The sequence below is a fragment of the Nilaparvata lugens genome, chromosome 7 (assembly GCF_014356525.2).
Source record: "Nilaparvata lugens isolate BPH chromosome 7, ASM1435652v1, whole genome shotgun sequence".
Taxonomy (NCBI): domain Eukaryota; kingdom Metazoa; phylum Arthropoda; class Insecta; order Hemiptera; family Delphacidae; genus Nilaparvata; species Nilaparvata lugens.
This window is the reverse complement of record NC_052510.1, coordinates 61726179-61753569: the sequence shown is the minus strand read 5'-3', so window position 1 is coordinate 61753569 and position 27391 is coordinate 61726179. Positions and strand designations below refer to the sequence as shown.

Below are 27391 nucleotides of genomic sequence, written 5' to 3'. Positions count from 1 at the left end.
ATTCTCATTCTAGTCTAAAACACTTAGTAACTCATCTTTGCTGATTTTGTTTTGAACTAGTATTTTCATCATTTTTGTTTCGTTTTTGTTTCTCTTTCCCTCTATCTTCTCCTCTCCTTCTTCTCCTTCTCTCCCGTTCGTTCGCTCAGCCGCCGAAGAAGAATGGGAGAAGGAACTGGAAGCAGAGCTGCAGGAATACGAGGTGGTCACGGACGAGAAGAAGAAGAAACAAAAGAATAATACGAACAGCTGGAATAAGAAAATCGATGATGATCTCGAACATGAAGAGGATCTCAAATAAAATAGTCATCCAATCTTCAAAATATTGGTCTAATTTAGATTGTATTCTATTGTTTGTATAATCTAAAAATCACTGTTTGAAAGTTTAAAGTTTCAACTTGTACAAAATGAAACAGCTCTAAGCCTAACTTAATCTGAAGCTGTATCATTTGTATTGAAAATCTTTAAAATAGCTTTGGAAACCCCATAAAGCTGCGTTTACACTAAAGTTGTCAACTAAATACTGTTCACAATTATAGTTTTCATGCAAAAATGTTGTAGATTTCATTGTAGAAAACAAGTTACTCTTCTCAAATGTAAAGCAACAAAAGTTGTCAATTTTTGGTCCAGAGATTGTAGTCGGCGTGGACTTGATTTGTTGAAAACAAGAATACACTAAAATTGTCGACAAAATGCTGTTCACAAATAGTTTTATACAAAAAAACAAAAATTTTGTAGAAAAAGTTATCAATTTGTTTCTAAAAAACAAGTTACTGTTCTCAAATGTAAAGCAACAAAATTTGTCAAGTTTTGGTCCAGAGATTGGAGTCGGCGTGGACTTGATTTGTTGAAAACAATAATACACTAAAATTATCGACAAAATGCTGCTATGTTCACAGATAGTTTTATACAAAAAACCGAAAATTTTTGTAGAAAAAGATATCAATTTGTTTCTAAAAAACAAGTTACTATTCTCAAATGTAAAGCAACAAAATTTGTCAATCTTTGATCCAGAGATTGGTGTCCGCGTGGACTTGATTTGTTGAAAACAAGGATTTTCTCAAGTTGACAACAAGTTGCTGGATTTGTTTTGTTGGAAAATAGGATTTCCACAAGTTAATGACAAAATTTTGCTGTGATTTAAAAAAAATTGGCAACAAATTGCCGCAATTAGTTGAAAACTCGGTTGACAAATCTGGTGTAAACGCGGCTCAAGTTTATTATGTATCAATATTATAATATTGTGATGAAGTATTCATACCATTTTTCTGTAGAATATTTCAATTATTAATGTTACCAGAATATTATATACTACTACTCTGCCTCTCATAGCATTGTATTGTCGAATTCAACAGACCTCAAACACTATCTCTTTGAATCTTGTTTATTTGTGTTGTATTGATTGGAGTGATAATTGGCTATAAATTGAGCTTCAAATTAATGTGCTCTTAATCACATTTGTAATCAATCTTGATCCAATAATTTATTGAAATAATAATGGATCTAATAAATTACTGTGGAAGAAATAATATCTTATCCCACCAATATAATATAAAATTGGATCTGAAACCAAGAGAGAATAATATAATGCTTCAAAATGTATTCTCATGGAGAAATATTTAATGCAATAATTCACTATCAAAAATCACTATTTGAATTTGAACTGTATGGATGAATCATTGTGAAACATTTGATTACCCTAAAAAATGAATCAACATCAAAACAAGTTTATGAATTTTCTGAAAAATTCACAACTAGAGAGATTTAGGTCTCTGTATTGTACAAAATCGATAAACAGCAATAAATTGGTGTAATTTTATTTTTGAAAAGTGTTTAATTTCGATTTGTGTGTTGTGTAAATAAAGTTTAGAATCTATGATTGTAAAACTGGATATTATTGTTTTGTATATTTTTTAGATGTAAATTATTTTGATATTTTTTTATTGGTTTCAACTAGACTTATGAAATGTGTAGGCTATTGTTCAACAATACATAAATGTTAATATCGTGGATTATTGATTCTATATTACTGTACAGTATTTGTGAAATCGGAAGGATATTATAATAGTCTACATAGATGTTTAAAAAGATGAAATTTGATTATTTTATCTAAAATACTCCATGTCTATGATATCAAATAATATAAATTCAATTTTTAGGCTTCTAAAATGTCAATAATTCCATTTTAATAAGATATATTGCTAATTTCAAAAGATAAAATTTAATTGAATAGCACTTGAAGAAATAATAGCTTATCCTCATAGATTCAGTTGCTTATTATAAAAACTGTTGAAATTTCTTGTAAATTAGCCCGAATCAATCGCATTTTTGTGTTGACAATGTTGTAAAATTGTATCATATACCAATTTTCAACAACGTAAACTCACAAATTATGAATTTTGACTAATAATCTAGCTGATTCTACTATAAGTTGATGCTTGAAAATTATAATAGCCTATAAATTATCTATTGATTTGAAATGAAACTACATTGTCAGCTTAATTATTTACAAATTGTATGTGTTCGCCTGAATACTTTCTATGAATTGTTTGATTCAAATCCTCGATTTATATCGTATATATAAATATACTAATAATGCTTTATCACTGTACAAAATTGTGAATTATAAATGTATATAATGTACCATGATATTTAATACTGTTGTTAATATTTTAAAACTAAATGTTATGATTTTACTCGGGTTTATAGTAGTGTTGAAATATCTAAATGTTGCATTGTAATTGAAGAATATTTTACAAAAAAGTTGGAACTACTGACAGTTTGATGATAGTAAACATAGTTTACTATTAAATAAACCCATGTTATAGTTTTACTAATTATTAGTGATTCAATCTTTAGTCATGATTCGAATAGATTAGGCCTACAATAGAATAATTTATTGGAGTGTTTTATCGGTTGCGTGGTTTCAAAACTCGAAGCTTATTATCAATTATTTCTTTTACAATGTGGTTTTTCAAACAATTTTCATCTTGATCATTTAATATTTTTCATTATTCTATATGTCTCCTTAGTTTAAAGTTTTTGAAAAATTAATTTCATCTAGTCATATCAAATTTGATTTACATTGGAGATTAAATCATTTTTACAAAACACTTGTTACGAGCTCATGAATAAATTTGTTTCACAAGTTTGTTTTAGTTGAATGAGTTACAATAATAGCTGAATTTTAGTTACAATAATGGCTTGGATAATCCTTCATGAACACATACATTACATTTACTTCTAAACTGCTCTTCAAAATTAGAAATAACGTTTTTAATCAATGAGCTGTAGGCTATTTATTTAGTTGAATAAATAAATAAATAAATAATTGATTATTATCAACATTATTTTATTCATTCAACCTTGTGCAACCGATCCAAAGAAACTCAATACAAATATTGATTCAAGAGTAAAATACTGATTTACAAATAAACAACATACACATGGAATGTTTGTTCACAAATTACAATATCTATTTCTATTTACAAATGAACAGAATCACAGCCTACTATAGATAGATTATCTAAAGTATTGTCACAATAATCTCTTCCATAATCCACTCAAAGATGGACAGTGCATTGCAGATAATCGTGACAAAACTCAGGACACAATTTTTGGAACTTATGGAGAGTTGCACATCTATTGGGACGGAATATTTGCCCTCAAAAGAGAATCTCGAAATTCGTTAATTCATCACATTCTTTCATCCTGTCAAGTTAAGACAGGAAAACGAAAACTGGATGAAAACAGCGCAGTCAGCAACTGTTGTTAACAGACTTGAATCTTAATAACCTATTGTGAACATAATGAGATTCGACATGATATACTATAATAAGACCATATCAGATAACATGATAAAATATAATAAATGCGAACATGAGATGAGATACTCTGATCTCATAATACTCTCTGTAATAAGAGGGTTGAGTGTGAGAGAGGGCCGACTGCGCCCTAACTTCACTCTCTAGGAAAAATGAAGGCAGTCATTCTATTCTATCTCGAGTTGGAGACCTCTGATTGGCCAGTTTCCAACGTTAAATATGTATTTTTTTAGATTTAATGAACACTTCATGATGTGCTACGGAGACAGCATAACAGTTATTTTTTCATAAGACTTGGTACCAGTCAATGAATATTGTTACTTTGCAACATTGAGGACTTGAGCAGGGACCTCGCCGGCACGACACTGAAAATGGAACAAAATTCTAATGAAAAACGTTTTCACATTTTCCACTTTTTGATATAAGAATGTCTAAAACATTTTGGCTGATCCATTTCGGAAAAAAATCATGAAATTTCAACGAATGCTGACTCCCTATCAAAAAATCAAAAGGAGACCAATTTGATGAAAATTAGAAGTAATTGGTAACATAATAAAATATCAAATTCAATTGTTGGGAATAAAACATGAATTAAATTGATACCAGTGAAAAGAAATTGAGTTACTTTTTAAAATACGAATAAATTTCTTTAGAACTGATATTCTAAGGATTGGTTGCACAAAAGCATATGTAATAGTATAAAAATGTAAAGCATTGTATATGATAGTAAAGTACATGCAAATTGAAGTAATTTAAAATACATCTGCATCGATGTATTTCACAATAGGGTATAACCCGATCTTCTCAGTACCAGGTTTGACAATACACCAGTCTTTGAACAGGTCTTTGTAGTGAAAAAACTTTCAAGAATTCTTTGATCATAATAAATGATATTTTCATTCAAACTTTTTCTGATTTGTAATTATTTATAGATGTGTTACATTTTGATTGAACTAAGAAATAAACTTCATGTCTTGACATAATAATTCAGTTTTAGTTTATTTACCCAAGTACTTATTTGTGATATTTCCTTATATTTATTTCGTTTTATAACTTTCCTTAAAAGTTTTATAACTTTTATATTGAAACTTGAAACTTGTTATTTGAATCACATCTTTTCTTCCTCATACTTTAGTCTATTCGATTAATTTATTTTATATATTATCCCTGTTAACACATTTATAGGCCTAGGTAAAAATTTCAGAATCTTATAACTCCATCTTTCTCCGTAAGTGTATATGTGTGTCTTACAATATAGGTATATTTGAATGTTGCATCATCTATTCAGGAATTTAATAAAGAAGAACACTATGTACTGTTTCAATATTAATGTGAATTGATTGAAGTTAATAATAATTATATAGATATAAAACACTAAACTAGATTATGGGAGAAGTAAAATACATTATAAAAGATGGCTAGATAAGTATGAATATGTGTTGATTCATCTAAAGTGAAAGATGGCTAGAAGCAAGTGTTTACATAATGCTTATGAAATTGATTCAACGAAATGACGGTTTGAAAATCATTTTTCCACAGAATAGATCTGAGATGAAACTAATAGACCTAGAATAGGATATTCTAGCCCTTTAAAACTCGATTTAATGTTAAAAAAAAACTATTCAAAAAGGCAATAATTGAAAACAATTCATCTTAAAAGAATGAGGAAAATTATTATATAGGCTACCCAAATAAAACTGGATTCTTATTTATCTTGCCATCTTTTATAAAAAATTCACTGTTGAATCGAATCAACAGTTTTGCAGTGTTAAGGAATTGTTGAACGCCTTAGAAGGTACTGAATGGCAAATATTGGAATCTTGTTTAGTTCTAGGGGTTATTTTCCTAGTTCAAGAAATTGGAGAAATGAAGTTTATTTTGTATAACAAAATTAGAACGTTCAGCTAAAGATTAATCATGAAATTGGTATCATGCTAATTTGATTGAAGTGGGCTATTATCAGGACTCATTGAGCATCCTTTGCTTCTTGATATTTTTGAAAAAGATTGGGATAAATTAAAATTTACCAAATAACAGAACACATAATTCACAAGATAGGCCTTACAATTCAACACACAAGATAGGCCTAATAATTGTTCTATAGGTGTTTGAAATACATTTTGGCTCTCTTATTTTTTGGAGAATCATTGTGATTGACATTTATGTATTGTTATCACAATTTTAAAATAAATAAAACCAAACTAAATCCCAGGATGAAAATCTTTGAATGACATCTTAAATTATCTTTCAACAAAAGATTGTAAAGATCTTAATAATTTTCAATTTTCTCAAAAAAAAAGTTGTGGAAGATGAAAACCAAATTCCAATAATTGTGTGTACAGAATGGCGTTCTATTTAGGATGGCATAAGAATGAAGGTATATATTTTTCAATATAGTGATATTAATAATATAGTTGATTGTTAGTCTAGTATTGTACTGTGAATATAAGGGTTGAATCGTTTTATGGTTTATGAACTCTGTATGTGACTTATGAACTTATGACTTTCTATGTGTATCTCTCCTCTATGACAATACTTGAACTATTCAGTGTTTCCCTTATAAAGTTCAGCTTGTGTGTGTTTGTATGATTTGAGCAGTTTTCAACTGCAAAAAGTTAGTGCGAATAAGGCATTTTGAGAATAGTATTCTGGTGAAATGGCATTGTTAAACATAGAAAAAACAACTTTTTCCCTAGTTTTTAAAAACCTAACATACATTTCAAACAGCACACAGGTTTATCATCAGCTCAATTCTATATCTCTAGTAAAACACAACAGTAGAAAAAGTCTAAATTCTAGATTTGGATCTCTGTAATTCGATATTATTTGTCAAATTTTCCTCTCAGTTTTCCGGGACGTGAAGCATTAAAATTAGGCGTAGGAAAGGTATTATTCATGAAAAGGTATTTGTTCTCTATAGTTATCTTCCATAAAGGCTCTTCCTGGAAACTTCCCTTGATATTTCTAAAACTAAGATTTTTCCATAACAATAGAGTCGGCTCCTTTAATTTCTAATTTCCCAATCTAAATATCTATGTGTCTTCTCAAGCATATATTTATCGTAATACATAGTTAAACCTTGGAGCATTTGTACTTTAAATAATAATGATATTGTTTAAAAATTAGGGTTGTAATTTTGGGGTCCTAACAGTTGACCATGAACAGGGTTGTTTAGAATGCCTAATTTCGAAAATATTTTGAAAGTTATGGAAGTTTTTATTGATTTGGAATATTTTTAGAATGGTTTGTGAAACTCTTGGCTGAATTCGAGGAACTGAGTTTTCGATTAACTAGCTTCTCGGTCAACGTTTGGACCCCCTTCACTATTAGTACCTATGAACGTTGTTCTACATTACAAGATTACTACACTGTATTGGAACATCTAAGTGATTAAAAATAGCCTACTAATATCCAGATAATAATTAACTATAAATTATCATTAATATATACACACTATACAAATGCCTATTTCTTGTTGTGTCAATTTTTGCCATAAGTACATAATTATGACATGTATTTACTTACTATATACAGATATTATGTATATAGTGGTACATTCGAACACAAATTATTGGTTTTTGATCTTATAGCCGAGAAACATAACTAAATAAAAACTTATGCATATCCTTGTTATAATTATTGTGTTTTATAGTGTTCTCAAAGACTGAACAATCGAGTTTTATGCTATTTTTAAATTTTACTGCTACATTATGAACAGAAATAATTGAAAATTCAGATCAGCTTTTTCATATACTGGAGTTGATCTTGATTCTCCACTATATCTCAATGGAATTCACCTACCTTAGACAAAAGTATTGTGAATCTAATGTTTTCTGAGATGAAAGCTGAATATTGTAAAGTCAAGCCAGGCTATATCATTTTATAAAAAATTGAATTGCAATTTATAATAGTGCTTGCTCTCCCTGGTAATAAATTGAATTGAATTAACGTTTAGAGGTTTTCCAATTGTATTCAAAAACTGAGTCGAATGAGTGAATAAAACATAATTAAATTGTAACAAATTCAAGTGACATAATGAGTAAATAAATCAGAAACTCATTTAAAAATAACTGAAACTCAAGTGTTCAGTCTAAAATAAAAAAATCAATACACAATTCTTGTAAATACATTTTATTATTATTGTTAAAAACAGCTTGTATCTATCTGATGTTACAATGGTCTATTCAAAATAGCAAGTGAATATAAAAGCAGCAAGACCTATTTATGAAAATTATGATTGTTGAATGAATATAACCATTAAAAATTATTACAGAATTAGTATTTGTGTGTAATATAAATCGTAAATTATTATTACAATTATAATAAACTATAATATTGAATACAAGAGACGGTTAGAACTGTGTAGAGTAGTTGATGAGAATTTTATGGCACTAAGAAGCTTATGATTTCATGAAGAAAAGTTTATCTTGTAAAATTCGATCGTTAGATTAATTTCAGAATGTATTTAATAAATTTATAATATTCACCGATAATAATGTATCTATTTCTGTTTTTAGTTGATAAAGTAATGGTAATGTAAGTTTTTAGTTGAAATCTGATGATTTTAGTTAAATATTCAACAATGATTTGTCAGATTCTGCAAAACGAAACATTTATAAAATGATATATAAATATATATATATTGAATATATATTATTTTGATATCATTATTAATAGGTGATATTAATTAGTCGATTGTTAATAAGTATAAGCATTTAAATAAAGAATTTTAAAAAAGGATGTTGAAGTATATCTTTGGGTAGGCCTACACTACCAAAACTACCTCTATTTGTAAGGAGCTCATATGATTGTAACTTACCATATCAGCAGCAGACCCTGAATATCAAGGAATATCTGTTTTCCCTGTAAGTTCATGTAAGTGATAAATAACCTACAGTTTAAGGCGAGTTCCATACCACCAGGAAAAGATTTTGCATTTCAGAAACCATTCATACGGAAGGAAATTCTTTTTTCAGATGACTCGTCTTTTTCAAGACTAACAATTACTCATTCAACCAGTTCACGGTAGGGTGTGTGAGCCTGTAGGGGTATTCTGAAGTGGAATATAAATATGTACAGTTTATTCTTAGTCCGGTCACCAGGTACTGAAAAAAGGGCCGTTTGGGTAAATAATTCATAAAAAGCTGAATTTCTCTGGTTCTGGGATATAGAAAAATTTAAATGAAAAAAGTTAACCTTCCAGCCCTGAAGGTTTTTACAGAGTGCCCCATAAATCTCTCATTTTCGGTTCTTTTTCCAGTTTTCTGCAATGTTCACCAAATCGAGCCATCAGAGAGAAAAAAACACTCTTGCCTTTTCTTGGATAATGAAATAAAATCACTAGAAGGTCACCGTTTTGTATTTAAGTTGTTGAATACTCCAGAATGATCGCACAAAAATTCAGCTTGTTTGGAGTTTTTTACAGCAAAAGTACCTGGACTATTGGTGACTGGACTATTTCTGATGAACCACAAACCAGATAAATATTACCTCTGGTAATGGAGAAGGTGGACATATGCCTAGCTGCTGGTAGTTTCGTGTCTTGACCTATTCTGAAGATGATGAGTGATTTTTCTGATCTGAGAGTCGAGGAAAGATTCTGTGTTTCAGTGAATAACTCACCCTGTATTGTAGCAAAACGTCTCATATTATAGCCCCACACTTGTTAGGTCAACCTCTATCCATAGTCCGAATATCAACCAAATCTGGGAGATTTGCATTTTCCATGAAATCCATCATGGATTTTTGCAAAAATTGTCAAAAATTAAAATCGCTCAAACTCTTAGGAATAATAGTACTTTAATAAAGGAACAATATTATATGTCATCACAATAGCGAAATTCATTCCTATTCTTGAGTTATAAGCATCAATGTGTGATGACATTTTGCCATCTAAGCGCCCACTTTTATCATTAATCTTATTAGAAGAGCCAAGAATATGATAGTCGATTTAAAACTACTCCCGACTTGGAGGGATATGTGGAGCTGAGGAAAGTAGGGATACAGCGGCGGCGATGTCGCCGTGCTGAAGCGGCCAGCGTTCTGTAGTCTTTAGTAAGTGTTCAACTGCTCATGATGGGAATAAGTAGGCCTAGTTTCCTCTCTGAAAGCACTGAGTAGACTGAGTCTATTCGACAACTTGGCAACTGCGCGTCTTTCTATGATTCTATTCATCACTGTAATTGGCTGATCTCCTTCCATTTCTTTGCTCCGCATATTCCTTCAAGTCAGAAGTTATTTTGTATAGACTATATATGCTATTATTATAGTCAGAACAGTATCGATTATCACTTGAAATAACTGACCATCAGCTGACCTCATACGATAGTATCAGCTGTTGGGTTAATCGAGGGTGTTATATAAAGCAAGTCTTTTATGGAAGAAGATTCTCAAGTATTCTACAGTTGAATACAAGTCACAACAGTATATTGATTGATTGAGTACTTTATTTATGTAGATTACAATATATACTGGCTTATACACTTATATGCAATAGCTTACAATACAGCAAAATTATAGATGAATTTACATAATATAGACTAAGAAAATAATTATTGAACTGTATATGATATGAAAAAGCAATTTGTAATATAAAAACTATAGATAATAATCATATTGTTATGCATCTACATAAATTGGCGGAGCTTTGGACATATCGATGCCCATTCTTCGGAAAGAATATTAAAAATATCCTCCCACTAACTCTCTAACAAAAGGTAGTCTATTATAGTCTATAGTATATTTTGTAAAGTCCACATTATTATAGTCACAACAGTGTCGATGATCACTTGAAATAACTGGCCATCAGCTGATCTCATACGATGGTATCAGCTGTTGGGTTTAGCAGCTGCAGGTTTTATATAAAGCATGTCTTTTATAGAATTTAATTGAACGACTGCCTTTATTTTGACCTAGGAGGGCGAAGTTAGGGCGCAGTCGGCCCTCTCTTACACTTGACCCTCAACCCTCTTAACCCACTTAACCCTCCTTAGAAGAAGAATCCAAGTATTCCACAGTCCACAAGTCACAACAAACCAATGTTATATAAATCCTATCTTTCATGAAAGAAGTTTTTGAAGTATTCCATAGTCAAATCCTTGCTAAAGACAAGTCACAATGAACAGGTCATTTGAGAAAATGAGTTTTCTGCCTTCTATCTCAAGTCATATTGAAATGTTCCACAGTTAAAGACAAGTCACAACAGTGAACAGTGTCGCATCACTTGAAATGACAGGCCATCAGCTGATCTCATACGGTGGTATCAGCTGATGGGGTAGCAGCAGGTGTTGAGGCTGGGGTGGAGGGAGGAATCACCTGCCACAGATGGGACAGTGTGTATCCGTCCCGCAGCGACTCAATGGCCAGTCCCAACTGGCCACAATATACTGGCGGCAAGTCCTGGCCGGCTGCATTTCCACCTGAAAAAATTGGAAAATATTTTCTGAAAAGCTTTATTATTGCCACCTAAAGAAAAATAGGAAAAATATTCCCTGAGAAATAGTAAATTATGGTATAAATAAACTAAAACTCAGTACCCTTTTAAATTATTTTATCACAACATGTTTCGGACATTGAAGCTATTTTCTAGTGATTTGAAATAAATACTGCTGGAAGATTCTTATTTTTGATCATATGTCAGTATATTCATATGATTTTATGAACTAGGACTGTAAATTTTGTATTAGTCCTAGTTCATAAAATGAATATCGTCGGGGACCGAGCTTCGCTCTGGAGTACAAAAGCTTAAACAATTTATTACGAAAGAATAAATTATAATAGCATTCATAGTTCATCATTTTATTATAGTAGCATTCATGTTCTATCTAATCACAGTAAATTGAGATTAATTCCCAGAGGAATGCAAAAATTTCCCTCACAAAGGCTCAGTTGCACAAAAGCCGGTTAAATTTTAATCCTGATTAACTTCACGTGAACCAAATCAGAGAAAAACATTTCAAAAAGATGGATCTACTGGAATTAATCATGATTGAAAATAACCCGGTTTTTTTGCAACCGGCACTAAGTAGCCTACCTTTGATTACAAAGGTTCAACAGCTGAGTCATAATTTTGACACAGTCCCACACACATGAACTCGCTCACTCACTTGCATCATCAACAGACGACGAAATAGATATTATCAGCTGTTTTTTCCAAGGATGAATAAAAATTATCCTTTTAATGTCCTTCAGCAAGTTTTCCCAGGGATGAGACCTAGTGTAATCGAATAAACCTAATATTATAAACTACTATGCTCTGAATTCCGTGAGAATCGTTAGAACCGTTTTCGAGATCCGGTGAAATACAAACATATAAACATCTAAACATATAAACAGAAATTGCTCGTTTAATAGTATAGGATATGAATATACTAACTTATGATCAAAAATAAGAATCTTCCAGCAGTATTTATGTATTTCAAATCACTTGAAAATGGTTTTAATGTCCGAAACATGTTGTGATAAAATATTTTAAAAGGGTACTGAGATCTATATTCTTATTTTATTTATATTAAAAGTAGCCCTAAAGAAAAAAGACAATAAATTATGGTACTTTCATTCAAAATCAAAAGTTGGTTCCTAAAAATAAATTAATATTTTCTGAGTTGCCACCACAGAATACAGCAGTTTTAGAAGTTTTCTCTGGTTTCCACCTAAAAGAATAGGAAACATAAAGTATTTCTTGAGAAATTGTAAATTATGGCAGTTTCATTCAAAAATTGAAAGACCTAAAAATAAATTCTAAAGAGCCAAGCCACATGAAGCGTTTTTCCAGGCGTTTTCAGATGAGCCGGCAAGGCTGAAAGTTCTCCGTTTGGCTGATTGGGTTGGCGTTCGGGAATCAGCTGATAATCAGCCGATGGGAGAGCTTCTTGCCCTGTCGACTCGCCTGAAAAACGCTTCGTCTGGTCTGGCCCCAAGGTGAATGCACACAGCAGCAGACATACGGAGAAGAAATACAATTTCTGTATGCAGACGTTAGCAGATAGACGGATGTCTGTATGTGCTGTACCATTTGAACACCTGGGTAAGTAACTGTAGAAATGTAAGTCAATATGCACTTTGCTTCAAAGGGCTACTACAATAATAGATAGCATGTAATTAAAATTCTCAAGTACCCTTTTGTGGTGAATAAATAAAACATTTTGAAATAGAACTTGGGGAATTTTTAATTCATTCTTAAATTGTATCAGTACAGTGATTATAGTGAGGTCCACGTTATAATAGCAGTGGAGAAAGATAGGAGAACAGCGTTGCGGGCGTTGCCGATTCTCTGTCTTGCCACTGCCTTCTATAACCTGGGATACATAATGGTCGAGGGCAAAAAAGGGAACTTTGTTCTGTTAGTGCTTTTTCACAAGAGAAGTATTTGATCAAAATAAGACGGTAGCTGATACCGGCATATCTGATGTAATATTAAAATATTAACTGTTATTTCTTGTTTATTATAAGTAGTATTTTATCCATAAAAAATTTTTTTTTTCAGAGATAAATTTTCATAATTGAGATTGAATATTTTGTTAAATTATTATATATCTACGTTCTTGACTAAGTACTATAACACTTTTGAGATTTTCGAGAGCTGAGCCAACAATTAATTAATTAATATGATAATTTTAACTGTTAAGTAAATTCTGTAAGTAAATTCAACTGTTAAGTAAACATAAAGTTCACTGATATATGTATATTTATATTTGAGTTTACATGTTTTGTATAATAGTACCTTGTCAAGCACCTCTTTGAGGTTCGCTTAAGGTAGCTTATTTATTCAATAAACGTTTTTTCTTCTATTCTATTCTTAAGAGACATCTGGCAACGTTTATGATGGTAGAAAAGGATAACGCTATATCTGCTTTGTCGAATGATAGACAAGGATAGCAACACCAATGTTAATCAAATACTGCCACTCCATCTACTCACTTTCCGTGTCCAAACAGGCAACAATCGTTAGACACACATGTCACATGTAAAACAAAACAATAATAATAAAAAATATATAAACATTGGATCAATTATATGTTTCCAAAAAATTGTAACCGATTGGGCTTCGTCATTTGCTTCAAAGAGACCCTCCATTTTACATTCGGCATTCCATTATAACGTGGATCTCACTATAGAATAACTACTTGACTTGTTAAGCTGCGTACACATATTCGCGCTTCCAACCCGCACCGAGCACGCTCCGCCCTCGTTCCTCCATCGAACCACAGTCGCGCCGCCCACGCACCCATATGAACGTTAGGGAAGATGTTAGATCTTCTCGCGTTCCCCGGTCGAACCACTCTTGCTTGCCGGTCGATCATCAATCGCTCTGCTGGAGTGACGTTCGGTTGCGGAGCAGAGCGAAAGTCTGTACGCACCTAAAGATCCACTGTAGCTATCAGCATTGTTTGAACAAAAAACATATTTGTTACTAATAGGAAACTGCCAGATTGTAGTGAATCTGACCATAGAAAGTAGTTACCTTCAGTGTAGTAAGAGACTAGAGCCAGCGACATATCATCGGTGGCACCTCCATCAAACTCTTCAACATCTTCGGGGACTATAGGAGCCTCTTCTGAAATTGGGTCCTGAAACATAAAAAATCAGTTTTTTCAAACCATATTATAATTCGAATCAATAAGAAATCACATTGAATGTATTGCACACAGAAAATTTACACAGGAAGTAGCCTACAGGTTTTACTTTGGTATTTATGAATGAATTGAGAAAAATCCATTTAATCGAATAAAATAATTGATAGATCTTGTGTGACACACTCACACTACCCTCCTTGGAGTGATCCGTGGTCTAGTGGATAGAGTGCTTGCGTAGCAGCATTGAGATCCCGGGTTCAAACCCTCTCAATACCAAAAGTTTTTTAACCAGATCACTCCCGTGTTATCGGATGGGCACGTTAAACTGTCGGTCCCGGCTGAAGTATGACAGTCGTAAGGCCCATTGACGGCTTAAATTATATATTCAGGCGGTAGGACCTTCCCGCAAGGGACTCCCCACCAACAAAAGCCATACGATTTTACTTTTTACTACCCTCCTTGCCGTTCTACAATTTTTTTCCATATTGCAATGATATTCATTGTTTTTTTTTTACAAAAACAAAGCAGAAGCATTTAAGCTCAAGACTGTTTTTCACTCAAGCCAGTTTTACACCAGGGTTGTCATACATTTGTGTTTACAAATGGTCTTTACAAAACTTGTCAATTTTTTCTGTAGAAAACAAGATAAATGTTTTTATTTAATGAAATTGGTCATGGTCCATGTTAAGAAAAACCTAACTCTATCAACAAGACATAGCCATCAGCATGAACATAGAACTAGAAATAGGAATAACCTAATCACCCCATACATCAGACTGCAAAAAACATTCAAAAGCTATATGTATCAACAATACTTATTATTCAATAAATTATCGATAAGAATAAAAAATTTACCACAAAAAGTTCATATTTACAGTAGCACAATGGCTCAAAAAACAGGCTTTTTATACAATTGACGAATCCCTAAGTCATAACGTGAGCATCTGACTGTTTTATATTATATTTGTATATGTATATATGTATACATATGTGTACATGTTTAATGATATGTATATATGTGTTAGCGGTACGATATATTGTTAGTATATGCAATGCTATGTTTTATCTCCACATGACGTTTGTTTATAACATTTGTAATGTTCAATGACAAGAATAAAGATTATTGATTATTGATTATTGGCAACAAATTACCGATTCTTGTTAAAATCTCAGTTGACAACTCTGGTGTAAACGTGGCTTTACATTTTGAAAAACTTAAATTTTTTTTTTGCTATTAGAAAAAACGAGCAGCAGTCAGATATTTTACAATAAATGAATTAATCACACACTGTGACAACGAGATCTTTCGGCAGGTCCGCCATCTTCTTGACCTGCTGAAAGATCTACTCGTTGTCACAGTGAGTGATTAATTCATTTATTGTAAAATATCTGACTGTTAGTCGTTTTTTCTAATAGCAAAAAGTGATTTAATAATAAGCAATGATTTAATAATAATTATGATGGAAAACAACATTGAAGAGTTAAATTTTTGTTTTAAATACTGTAATATTCTTATAAAAGACTCAAAGATGAAAGAGCTAGGCCTAGTTGTCGAGAATTAGTATCCACCATACTTCAATAATTATATAAATGAAAATAGCAATCCAAGTAGCCTTTTTAAAATTATTTAGTCACAGCATGTTTCAGCTATATAATGATGCCATTATTATAGTCTTGATAGACTTATCAAGACTATTAGTCTTATCAACACTTGATAATGGCATCATATATATCCGAAACATAATATGTTGTGACTAAATAATTTTAAAAAGGGTACTTGAATTTCTATTTTTATTTATATTCAAGAGTAGCCTTAAAGAAAAAAGACAATCTAATAATTATTTATAGTTGAGAGAAACAAATACCAATTAACACAACTATTATTGAATTTTTCTCAAATGCTATTCACACTCGACATCGAGTGGAGGGACCTCAATGCATGAACCAAAATCTCCAACGTCTGTCATATATTTTTGAATGCTTCTGAGTTTCATATTTTTCTCTTAAAAATCCTCTATTTTATTCCTTTTATGCTTCTGAGTTTCATATTTTTCTCTTAAAAATCCTCTATTTTATTCCTTTAATCCTCTTTTGACGTGACAACGTCTTATAAATTGGTTTGCCGGGTGACACTTCAAGAAACTGCGTTACGTTCCCACGTTATGCGCTCACAATGAGAGCGAGTGAGAGCGTTCGTTTCGGTTCACGGTCGTCTGGAAAGAGCACGAATAGGAGCAGTGGTGAGCAACGCAGCAGCCGAAGGCATTCACCTGGAGAGAGAGTGAAACGGAGCAGTCAACCTGCGCAGGCGCCGCAAGCAATCTCCTGCGACTGCGCCTGCTTAGGTGGATAAGTGAATAGGTTATGTTGTAGTAATCACAATAATGCATAATCACATAATCATGCATAAGTGAATAGGTTATGTTGTAGTAATCACAATGTTGTGGTTCAGTGCGAGATTCTTTGTATAAATTAATGTTTTGAATTGTTACTATTATTTCATCCTTCTTCCTACTATACGAATGAATATTAACATGAATTATTTTACCACTCAAAGTCATTGTCACGTAAAACTTTTGCCCGTATTTTTTCCTTGCCACGTTGGTCTTGCCATGCACACTGCAATGTGACCATTTGTGGATGCTCGGCTGGCCACTCGCCTTCGCTCGACAAAAAATCGGAGCGATGGCAAGCGAAGGCCAGTGTACACGAGCGCTGGCAAACCACCCATCCACACTCTCCCGCTCGACGCCATTTGTAGGCATTGGGCGATAGTGTGGATGCGGCATTACACTTTATTATCATGTAAGTATTAGGGTAGGCACACACCGATTAGTCAAGACAAGACTAGTCACGTTTAGTCACAATACTTCACATATTGCTTATGAAGCAACACACACCGATTAGTCATTGCAATTAGACATGTCTTCATAAGCAACTATGTGAAGTATTGTGACCAAAAGTGTCTTGTCTTGACTAACTGGTGTGTGCTTAGCTTTACTGGATACAGTATCAAACGTTTGATACAGTATCAGACTTTTGATACAGTTACCTGATACGATGGGTACAGTTTCAAACGTTTGATACAGTATCAGACACTTGATACAGTTACCTGCATGTTGAGTGAGTATTCTATGCCGAACTCGGGCCGATGCGTGTGTATATGATGCAGAGAGGACAGCTCCTTTGCAACGGAGTGCAACTTTTGTTGTGGATCGATACGGAATCCCAACACGTATCCTCCACTGGTCACCGAGCTTTCAACCACCAAAGCAGGTCCGAATTTCGATTCTCTTATTTTCACCTGGAATACACATAGAAAAACTTGAAAAATTATGGGAAAATTGTCTAAAAATAAACAGACGGTCCCGGTTGCCTTAAAAGCAGTCGTCAGAGTGTTAGGTTATACCAGAGGCCCTGAAATTGATCAGTTGCGACCTGAAAACTCTGACACCAGACCTGAGCCAGCCAGGTCACTCGATATTATCATCTAAAAATGAGTGTGGCATCGTCAGACTATTTTGTATTATGTGCTATGATAATCAAACGGCTATTACACATTATTATTAGTAATATCATGCATAATATAGCTCATGCTATGTTTTCTCTATGACTTCTCTTATTTATAACTTAAAGTTGTGAATTTATCAGTAAAACGATTGAGTTAACTTGTCTTATGAGAGTGAAATCATCGATATTATAGATAGAACCGTATGAAAGGCAATGTAGCATGCATCTCTATAATGAAATACATATAAAAAATGCAAAAGTAACTTAATGATAGTGAAAATATAAAATACAGTACCTACATACATTCTTATAATAAATTAATAAAATTTGTTATTGATTTTTAATGATTGAGTTCATAATGAACAATTATTCTTAAAATTTGAACTAGGAGAAGATATCTAATAAATAGTTGTATAACTGTATGAGCTTATGATTAGCAGTATTTTTATGGTAAATGTAAAATAAAAATGTATTTCAATAGGACTTCTTAGAAATGTACATATGGAATGAATTGAAATATAAATCATCCAGTAATGTACCCTTTTATATTTTATTGATGCATAACTTGTTTCGACTCATTAGAGCCATTCTCCAATGCCAATGCAAATAAAATAAAGTAAATGACAGTGTAAAGTGTAATAGCCCTATAGGGTAAAAAGTGTATATGAATTGAATAAATAATAAAAACTTAAATATAGAGCAGGATAATTAATCCACTAACCGAAACCATTTGAATGTAAGGCAAAGATATGTTGAAGTTTTCATTCATATCAGCAAACCATATTAACCGGATGTTAGTGATTATGAACGTTCCTAGGTTCCCCTGAAAATACCAATAAATAATTCAAATTGAAGCTTTCATTTGCCAAGAAATTATCTACAATCAGCATTACACAAATCTAGAAAATGATTAAATTGAAATTGAACTTTTCATTGACTAGAAATCCTCCACAATCAGTATATAATATTATTTATCATACTGAAATGAAATCTAGAATGAAATAAATGAACTGAATTAATGCGGGAAAATGAAAAGTTGAAACATATAACATAGATAGATCAAAATCAATTTAAATTATGTTGGACAGAAGAAGAAGAACTAGCCTATTGTAAACTGTAAATTAAATTGAAACAACACTATATTTTTCATCCAATTCTATAACTTAATTATTAGAAAATATAAATTTCTAAGATAATATTTCCATGATTACGATTAGTCTGGTGTGTAAAGTTTGAAATTAATGAACCGTACCTACTAAATTATTTTACTTATTTCCTCAATCAATCAATAAAGTGTTATCAGAAAATCAGTACCTCGATTAACAGTGAAATGAGAACTCCTACACTACACACATACCGTACCATATTGGACTGAATAAAAAGACTAGATTTAGTTAAAAATAACTAAGTTACCACAACTATCAAGAAAAGGAAAATCCATAATATATTGGAAATTGAACTTATGTTGGTAAAATCTTAAAAATTGCTCCACCAGAGGCTTATTTTCTAATTTATAGGAATCAAATTGGTTAGAAGTGGAGGAGTCACCTGATCGCTAGACAAATTCCAAATGCCTTCTATTGTTGAATAGATTTGCTCCAAAGGTAAAATATTCAGCTGCCTTCCTCTAACCACCGCTCCTCTAAGCTTCAACTCCCTGTACATGCGTGATGACTGATAAGCTCTGAAATTCACAAAAACAAACAATTATAAACTCTGAACTAAAACACTTTTAGACTTTCGATTCTGAAGATGACCAAAGTCAGGTCAAAACATCGTCACACTGAAAAGTATAAGAGTTTTCAAAGTGTTTCTAATTCGAATTCCAAAGTTTGAATTAAAAGTGGAAAACATTGATTTACAATACAGTACCGACAATCATAAATATGCTAAGAATAAATACACACACATTACAACCACGTCAAGACGTCAAGCATTAATTATACTTAACTATCAATAAGCAAATGTACAAAAACAAACTATTATTAACTATAGTGCTATTTAATTAAAGACAGGTATTTCACCCCCATTCTTCCTCCATCAAACAATTATTATGGTTCAATATAAATAATCAACAATACAATAAACATTTGAGTTATTCATAGAAATGCTAATGAAAAACAATTTCCATTTTTCAACCACAGTAGCGATGTCATTCTCAAATTTTTGTCTTCTCTATTATGTTATTCAGAAATTTTTGTATTAGTATTGTCACAGATTCAAGACATGTTAATTGTTTTGTTATGAATAAATAAATAAAATTCTATTGCCACTCAACATTACAATAGTTATGGACAACGTCAGAAATGATAGTTTAGCAAACACAGTGAATCTGTATTATAACATGAAGGGTTATTAATGTAGAAAGACATGTTTAGAAGACATGCAACTACATTATTTCAGTGATTTGTGTATTATGGAGTGTGGAATAATAAAAATAGATTTCAGGTTGAAGCTACCTGAATGTCTGAATGCCTACACATTACAAATAAATAGCTCAGCATACTATCTATATATTATATAAAAGCGAAATGGCGCTCACTCACTGACTGACTGACTGACTCACTCACTCACTCACTCGCATAACTAAAAATCTACCGGACCAAAAACGTTCAAATTTGGTAGGTATGTTCAGTTGGCCCTTTAGAGGCGCACTAAGAAATCTTTTGGCAATATTTTAACTCTAAGGGTTGTTTTTAAGGGTTTAAAGTTCGTCTTTTAGCATGTATATTCTTCTTCTCCCAATCTCTTAATTATAATTGGAATTTCCATATCATATGTTACTATAGAACTATAATCTAGATAGAGTACCTCTTCGAAACAGTTGTTAACTGGCAACTAAATTAATAATTTTGTCAGGTTGGCATTAAGTTGAGTTGACTTTGTTAGGTTGGCACCAAGTTGAAGATTTAAATGCATTTATCGCGGAGAAATTGATTGGGCACTGCTACTTCAATCCTGGGAATATTATATTACTAGCAGTCAGGCTCGCTTTGCTCGCCATATCCGTTTAGCCAGACGTTTAGTCTGGACCCCCGACTGGATTGTCCTAACATATGATAAAAATGCCCAAATGAAAAATGCAGGCGAGCGAAGCGAGCCTGCTGATCTGATTCCTGGACGATCCAGTCGGGGGTCCAGGGGGCGGAGCCCCCTGGCTAGACGGATATGGCGAGCGAAGCGAGCCTGACGGCTAGTATGTAATAAATTCATTAATTCATATGCCTATTGTGTTGTATTTTTATACACTGCATTCATCTATTTCAAATCTTTTCTATTGTATACTTTTTTATGTTGTCTATCTACTTATTAGTAATTGTAAAATAATAAAAGAGTAGGTTGAAAATATTTACTTATGAACTCCCATGACAGATGTGAAGTGCCTCGTATTGCCAAGAACCAAATTTGGTGAAGATAAACTCGAATCGAGCATTGTTGGATTTTGTCAGTAAATGTAGGGCTTCGGTAGTTCCTCGCAGTTTCTGTAATAAATTTAAATTATTTCACAGCCTTGTTTTTGCAGCAACAAAAACACATTGAAATAAACAACTGAATCCAAACTAAATCTTCTAAACCTGCTCTATTGCAGTTTTTGTAAAGTAGGTCTGCCCTCGCAATTTAAATAGAAAATGATATTTAATTTAACTTAAAATGAATTTATTAATAATTTAACTTTTTTAATAAGATGGCCTACCTTTTATCAAAAATCACTCTAGAAGTCTACTTCTTTCCATCTATTTTTTAGATGTCCTTATTTTTTGCTCCTTATTGTAAGAATTTGAAAAAAATGTAGTAGATAATAGCATAGAGAAACAATAGCGTAAGTAGATATCCCATGGTATAGGGCGTTCATGTCGCAACTTTTACTGTTATCTCAAGCCGATTACTGTCGAGTATTGTCGATTTTTACTGTTTTGACCGGGTAAGAGTGTATGAACGGCACAATATGAGAGACTTCCAGCGTCATAAAGCTTCACGGAAAGAATTACGTGGACTATTGGCTTGAGATAACAGTAAAAGTTGCGACAGAAACACCCTATACCATGAGATATCTACCTATGCTATTGTTTCTCCATGATAATAGTCTACCTTCTAAAAAGCTACATGGATAGGCATAAGCTTGGCCTAGGCCTAGGCCTACATCACATAGGTACTTTCATAGCAGTTATGTAGAAATACTTTTTTCCTAAATTAATTACCGTACCGGTATTCATTATTTGATTAGGCCTATTGATAAATTTCTATTTCAGAAATTTAAATTTGGTTTTGCTGTATAAAATAAACTTTTCAAATTATAAGTAGATAATTATATTCTTACCGAGTTAACAATTTTTGTTGTAGCTGATATAATACAGTTCAATCCAATCGCTGTAACAGTAATGTGAGGTTGAAGCTTGATTGTAATGAAAAACCATTAATTAAAAGTTTCAGGTCAATAATAAACATACTTACAAATGTTTAACAATCTTATAAAAAATTATTATATGGTCTATAAAGCTCTTCCAAATTTGAAGAGAGAGGTACCTAAATAGGATTTTGCAATTATTCATTTGCTCTGATATCAGAATAGAACGAAATTCCTAGTTGATTCTAATATAGGTAATCAATGGTAGTAATTGCAGACATTTAAAAAGGCATGTCTTTTCTTTTTTGGTAAAAGGGGCATTTTATAGTGTTGACGAGTTTTTTGATAATGGAACCTTACAATAATATAAGAAATTACTCATATTATAAATGATTCATGTAGTGGCCTACTGTAAATCATATGTTTGATTTTATATTTTGAAGATACACCATTTGATACAATTAACTCTTTCTACAATAATGTGTAAATAAAGAATTTTATTTGAATGAATTTAATATAGCAGCGTTCATCAAATTTCCTTCTAGCTATATATTCTGTTGTCAATATTCGTAATAGCGGAAGTCCTTAGAGTATTTTATAACATCAATTAGAAATTTATTTCTATTAAAAATTATCCTTCAAAATTGTTCCTTATTCGTTAATCCTTTCCTTTCAATTTCTCCAACTGTTCCACAGCTTTGTCAGATGCATTTACACTTTGATAAAATCGAATTTAGACTGGAAACAATAAACAAAGTAATCAATAACAAAGAGTATTTTTTCAACTATTTTTGACCACTACTGGATAGTCTAATTTTTGTATTATAGTTATTAAAAACTAGCAGGTGACTCGTGCTTCTCAAGGATCTAATTGAAAACTTGAGAAACTGAAAACTCTACCTACTGAAATTTTGAAGATTTTAAAATAGGCCTATAACCATCCTCGGTAAATTGAGAATCTATAAGCAAAATTTCAAGCTAATCAGTCTAGTGCCTAGCTCAGACTAGTAGGTTTCTACTCTTTAATATATATTATTCAAGAATTAGACTGTAGTGTCGTCAAAAATACCTAAAAAATTATTAACAAAGCAGTTTGTCATGGAAAGTGAAATACATGAGCATAAATGATTAGGTATTCAGCATAAAATCATGAACATTGAGACTTACAGAGACTTATCCTAGTGATTGTCAAGGAATGCCAAATTAGTCTGAGATTAGTGATCACTAGACGTCCCTTATCTCCACCGTTGCCTTTCGTATCTTCCACAAAATCCAATCTGTCAATTACTTTCTCGCCTGACCGCAATTTCATATGCCTTCACAAAAGAAAAGACTTTCAATTATATCACATAAAAACAAATACCAACAAAAAATATACAGAGTGAGTGATAAGGGAACCCTTCAATAAATCCGGAGACCGTTGTAGATAGAACACTGTTACTACATTTTTTATTGTAAATAGAGTTTATTTCATGATCTAGTAATCAATTCTTCACTTTATTACAGCAAGAGATATAATTATCTTTAGAATGATTCTACAAAATATTTCTTGAAGAACAATTTCGCAGAATATCCTGTTTAAAATCATCCTGTTTACAATTTAAAATCACCCTGATTGAATTCACAAAGTATTAATAAAATCATTAATTACATCCTTAATATTTCAAATAAGATGCTAGGATTTATCATGAGAAATGTCAGACACTTAACAGACATTGACTTAATCAAGATGCTGTATCTGGCCCTGGTGAGAAGTAGACTTGAGTATTGTGCAGATGTTTGGAGTCCTTATCAAGAGATATATATTAGTAGTATCGAACGCATACAAAATAAATTCCTCAGATTCATGTATTACAAGAAGTATGGACATTCATGCCCGTATGACTTTTCTATGAGGTGTCTGAGAGTCAGTTTTCAAATTATGTCGTTGAAGAACAGGCGGGATTTCGTATCATTAATTATTGTTCTATTTAAAATATTGAATAATCATTTAGACATTCCGAATATTATCGAACTCTTTAGTATCTTTGTTCCGTTAAATAGACCTAGATTAAATATGTTTTTTGCTTTGGATAGAATATAAACTGTACATCATGCAAATTGCTTCTTACAAAAAACAGTTAGATTGTACAATTCTTTGAATACGATTCTAGATATATTCGCTGATAATTTGCGCAATTTTAGTGAACAATGTTATCAAGCTCTTTAATTATAAATGCTTAATCAATTTTCAGACCATAAAAAATTAAATTTCAAATTCTTCTTCTTAAAATAGGCTTGCTACCTATTCTCTTTTTTCAATTAGCCTTTTTTTCTTCAGTCTTTTTTCTATTTTCTATTGTGTCTTGTGTTATTTCCTATTTATAATCTTTCTTCCAAACTATTTTTATTGCTATTTTTCGTTTTTTTTTCTTTCTTACTAATTTAGTTTCAGTTTGTGTAAACAATTGATTTTCAATGAGGCTTGTTTTCGCATAAAGCTGTAAGCCTCTATATGTTGTTGTAATTTTTCTATTGATGTAAATAAATAAATAAATAATAAAATGGAATAAGAATTCTCAAGTGCCCTTTTGAAATAAAAATGATACCCTTTTAAAAAGGGTAGCCAGCTTGAGAATTTCCATTCTATTATAATGTAGTAACCTATAAAGAAAAGTGCATACCGTACTACATATTATCAATCGAAAATAAATAATCTTCAGTTTCCAATCTGTCATTTTTTCAATTAATAAAAGTATGAGATAGAGAGAGATAGAGTAATCTCTTATACTTACGATAGAGGGAGATCGAATCTTACTTCCTTATCTTCCCATATTTCTATCATGATGTAAGTTATTCAGTCAATATAAATCTCAAACACTCTACTTCAGAATTCTTCCTTATTCTGGCTTCAAATATTCTTCCTGGAACATAATATAAATAATGTTTTGTCAGTGTTTTAAGACAATACTCCTACTAAGAGTCTGCGATAAAATTATTACCTGATGATTTCATGAGAAAAACCCTTCTATCGTCAATAATATGATTTATTCTCATCAATATTATTTAGGCCTACTTGTATGCTTTTCTATTACAATTGATTGATGGGAATGGTTGTATTCTTGTATTTTTTCTTTAGGACTACTTTTAATATAAATAAAATAGAAATCTCATTCGGAACGTGCGAAACATGTTGTGATAAAATAATTTAAAAGGGTACTGAGATTTCTATTTTATTTATGGTTGTATTCTGTATGTATGTCCATTGAAAACAAATTAAATGTTCTTATTGGTTGAATATGTAAAAGCAGAAGCTCTACAAAAGATCTGCATAGTCCTACAGTTCATGCAATTTATGGATTTACATGAGATATGAAAACCAAAATAGATAACAAAAAAAAAGCAATTAATCTTCGAGTCTTATAAATCATTAGAATGAATACAGCAATCCCATGAATTGATGAACTTATTGTGTTCAGATACAAGTCACATATAAAAAAATTAAACTGTATAAAAAAACAAAATACAAGCATTCCTCGAGGGCTACTCTTTTTTAGTAGGTACCCTTTTTTAAATTGTTTACTCACAATAAAAAAAACAATTTAACAATTGTAACTGTTTACAATTTAAAAAAAAAGGTTTTTAGATTTTAATTTTTATTTCTAGGTGGCATATTATATGCGCCAGTAAATTATCCCTTGAATTTATAATCTACACATACGAGAATAAAAAATAATGAATTAATTATTATTCTTGTGAACACTTACCGTTCTATCAAGAAGCGAGATATATCGTTTTTGAATAAAATCATCCCATTGGACAAATCCTCGTATTTTCATAGCTGGGATGTAGTCAGAAATCAGTGGAAACTCAGCCAATTGAGCAGAAATTTTTATTATAATAATCAATTGATAGTGTATCGTCAAGAAAACTGCACTTCTTCAGGATTTGTATAGACGTTTGATGTTAATCTAATGAATAGTCTGCTTCTGTATAAATATGATTCAAATAATAATAGACTTTAACTAGAATGAAACAGCACGTCAAAAGATGGAGAGGAATGAAACTAACAATGTAGCAACTAACCTTTCATTGTTGTATTAGTCCAGAGTGAAGTTGCCATGGTAACGGTTTGTTTATGGATTTCTAGAAACAGCTGGTGATCAATGCTCATGGTTTGACTATACGACCGATAAGCAAATTCATTTTAAAAATAAAAATCTCAGTACCCTTTTTTATAAATATTTTATCACAACATGTTTCGGACATTTATGCCATTTTCAAGTCTTGAAAATGGCATAAATGTCCGAAACATGTTGTGATAAAATATTTATAAAAAAGGGTACTGAGATTTTTATTTATTTCTTTATATTTATATTACAAGTAGCCCTATACAGAAGAGAGAAATTTATTTTATCCTATTATATTAAGCGAGCAATTTCTGTATATATGTATTTATTTATGTATGTATATAATTATTAATGTATTTATGCATGTCCAACGGATCTCGAATACGGCCCAACGATTTTGATGAAATTTGAAATATAGGAGGTTCTTGATATAAAAATTTGATTGCACAGGGTCTCATTCCTGGGAAAACTCGCTGAAGGACATGAAAAGGATAATTCATCCTTAAAAAAAAAAAAAACAGCTGACAACTTCCTCGTCTGTCGATAATGGAAGATGCGAGTGCGTGTGTGTTTCAATAAACAAATTTATTTGCAATATAGGAGGTTCTTGATATAAACATTTGATTGCACAGGGTCTCATTTCTGGGAAAACTCGCTGAAGGACATGAAAAGGATAATTCATCCTTGAAAAAAACAGCTGACAATTTCGTCGTCTGTCGATAATGGAAGATGCGAGGGCGTGTGTGTTTCAATAAACAAATTTATTTGATAATAAGAAAACAAAGATATTGTCGAATTTCACTAGACATTTATTAAAATTTTAAATAAATATTCATCAGCTGATGATGCGTTGGTTAACTACGTAAAACCATGGTTCTGTTTTAAAGTTTTTAATAAATTTCTAGTGAAATTCGACAATATCTTTGTTTTCTTATTATGAAGAGATTTCACAACATCACCATCACTTCTATTAATTTTATTGAATTTATTTGATTTATATTAGTCCAGACAATGAATGCTCGAAAAAAG

The 27391-nt window shown here is 31.6% G+C and overlaps 2 protein-coding genes across 2 annotated transcripts in view; one reads left to right on the top strand and one right to left on the bottom strand.

Annotated features, from left to right (window-relative positions):
• LOC111046640 (synapse-associated protein 1) overlaps positions 1–8564 on the top strand; it is a 91520-nt gene extending 82956 nt beyond the window's left edge. The window contains 1 exon segment of the mRNA XM_039433315.1: positions 150–8564. Within this exon segment, the coding sequence (XP_039289249.1) occupies positions 150–301 (152 nt within the window). The 3' untranslated portion in view covers positions 302–8564.
• Positions 8565–10426: 1862 nt separating this feature from the next.
• LOC111062022 (Bardet-Biedl syndrome 5 protein homolog) lies at positions 10427–26273 on the bottom strand. The gene is given in 11 exon segments (XM_039433314.1): positions 10427–11242; positions 14287–14392; positions 17511–17702; positions 18630–18731; positions 19457–19592; positions 21262–21314; positions 21316–21390; positions 22227–22276; positions 23421–23569; positions 25028–25156; positions 26000–26273. Coding segments are annotated over 10 exon segments (1083 nt in total). The 5' UTR covers positions 25078–25156; positions 26000–26273; the 3' UTR covers positions 10427–11072.
• Between the last annotated feature and the right edge of the window lie 1118 nt (positions 26274–27391).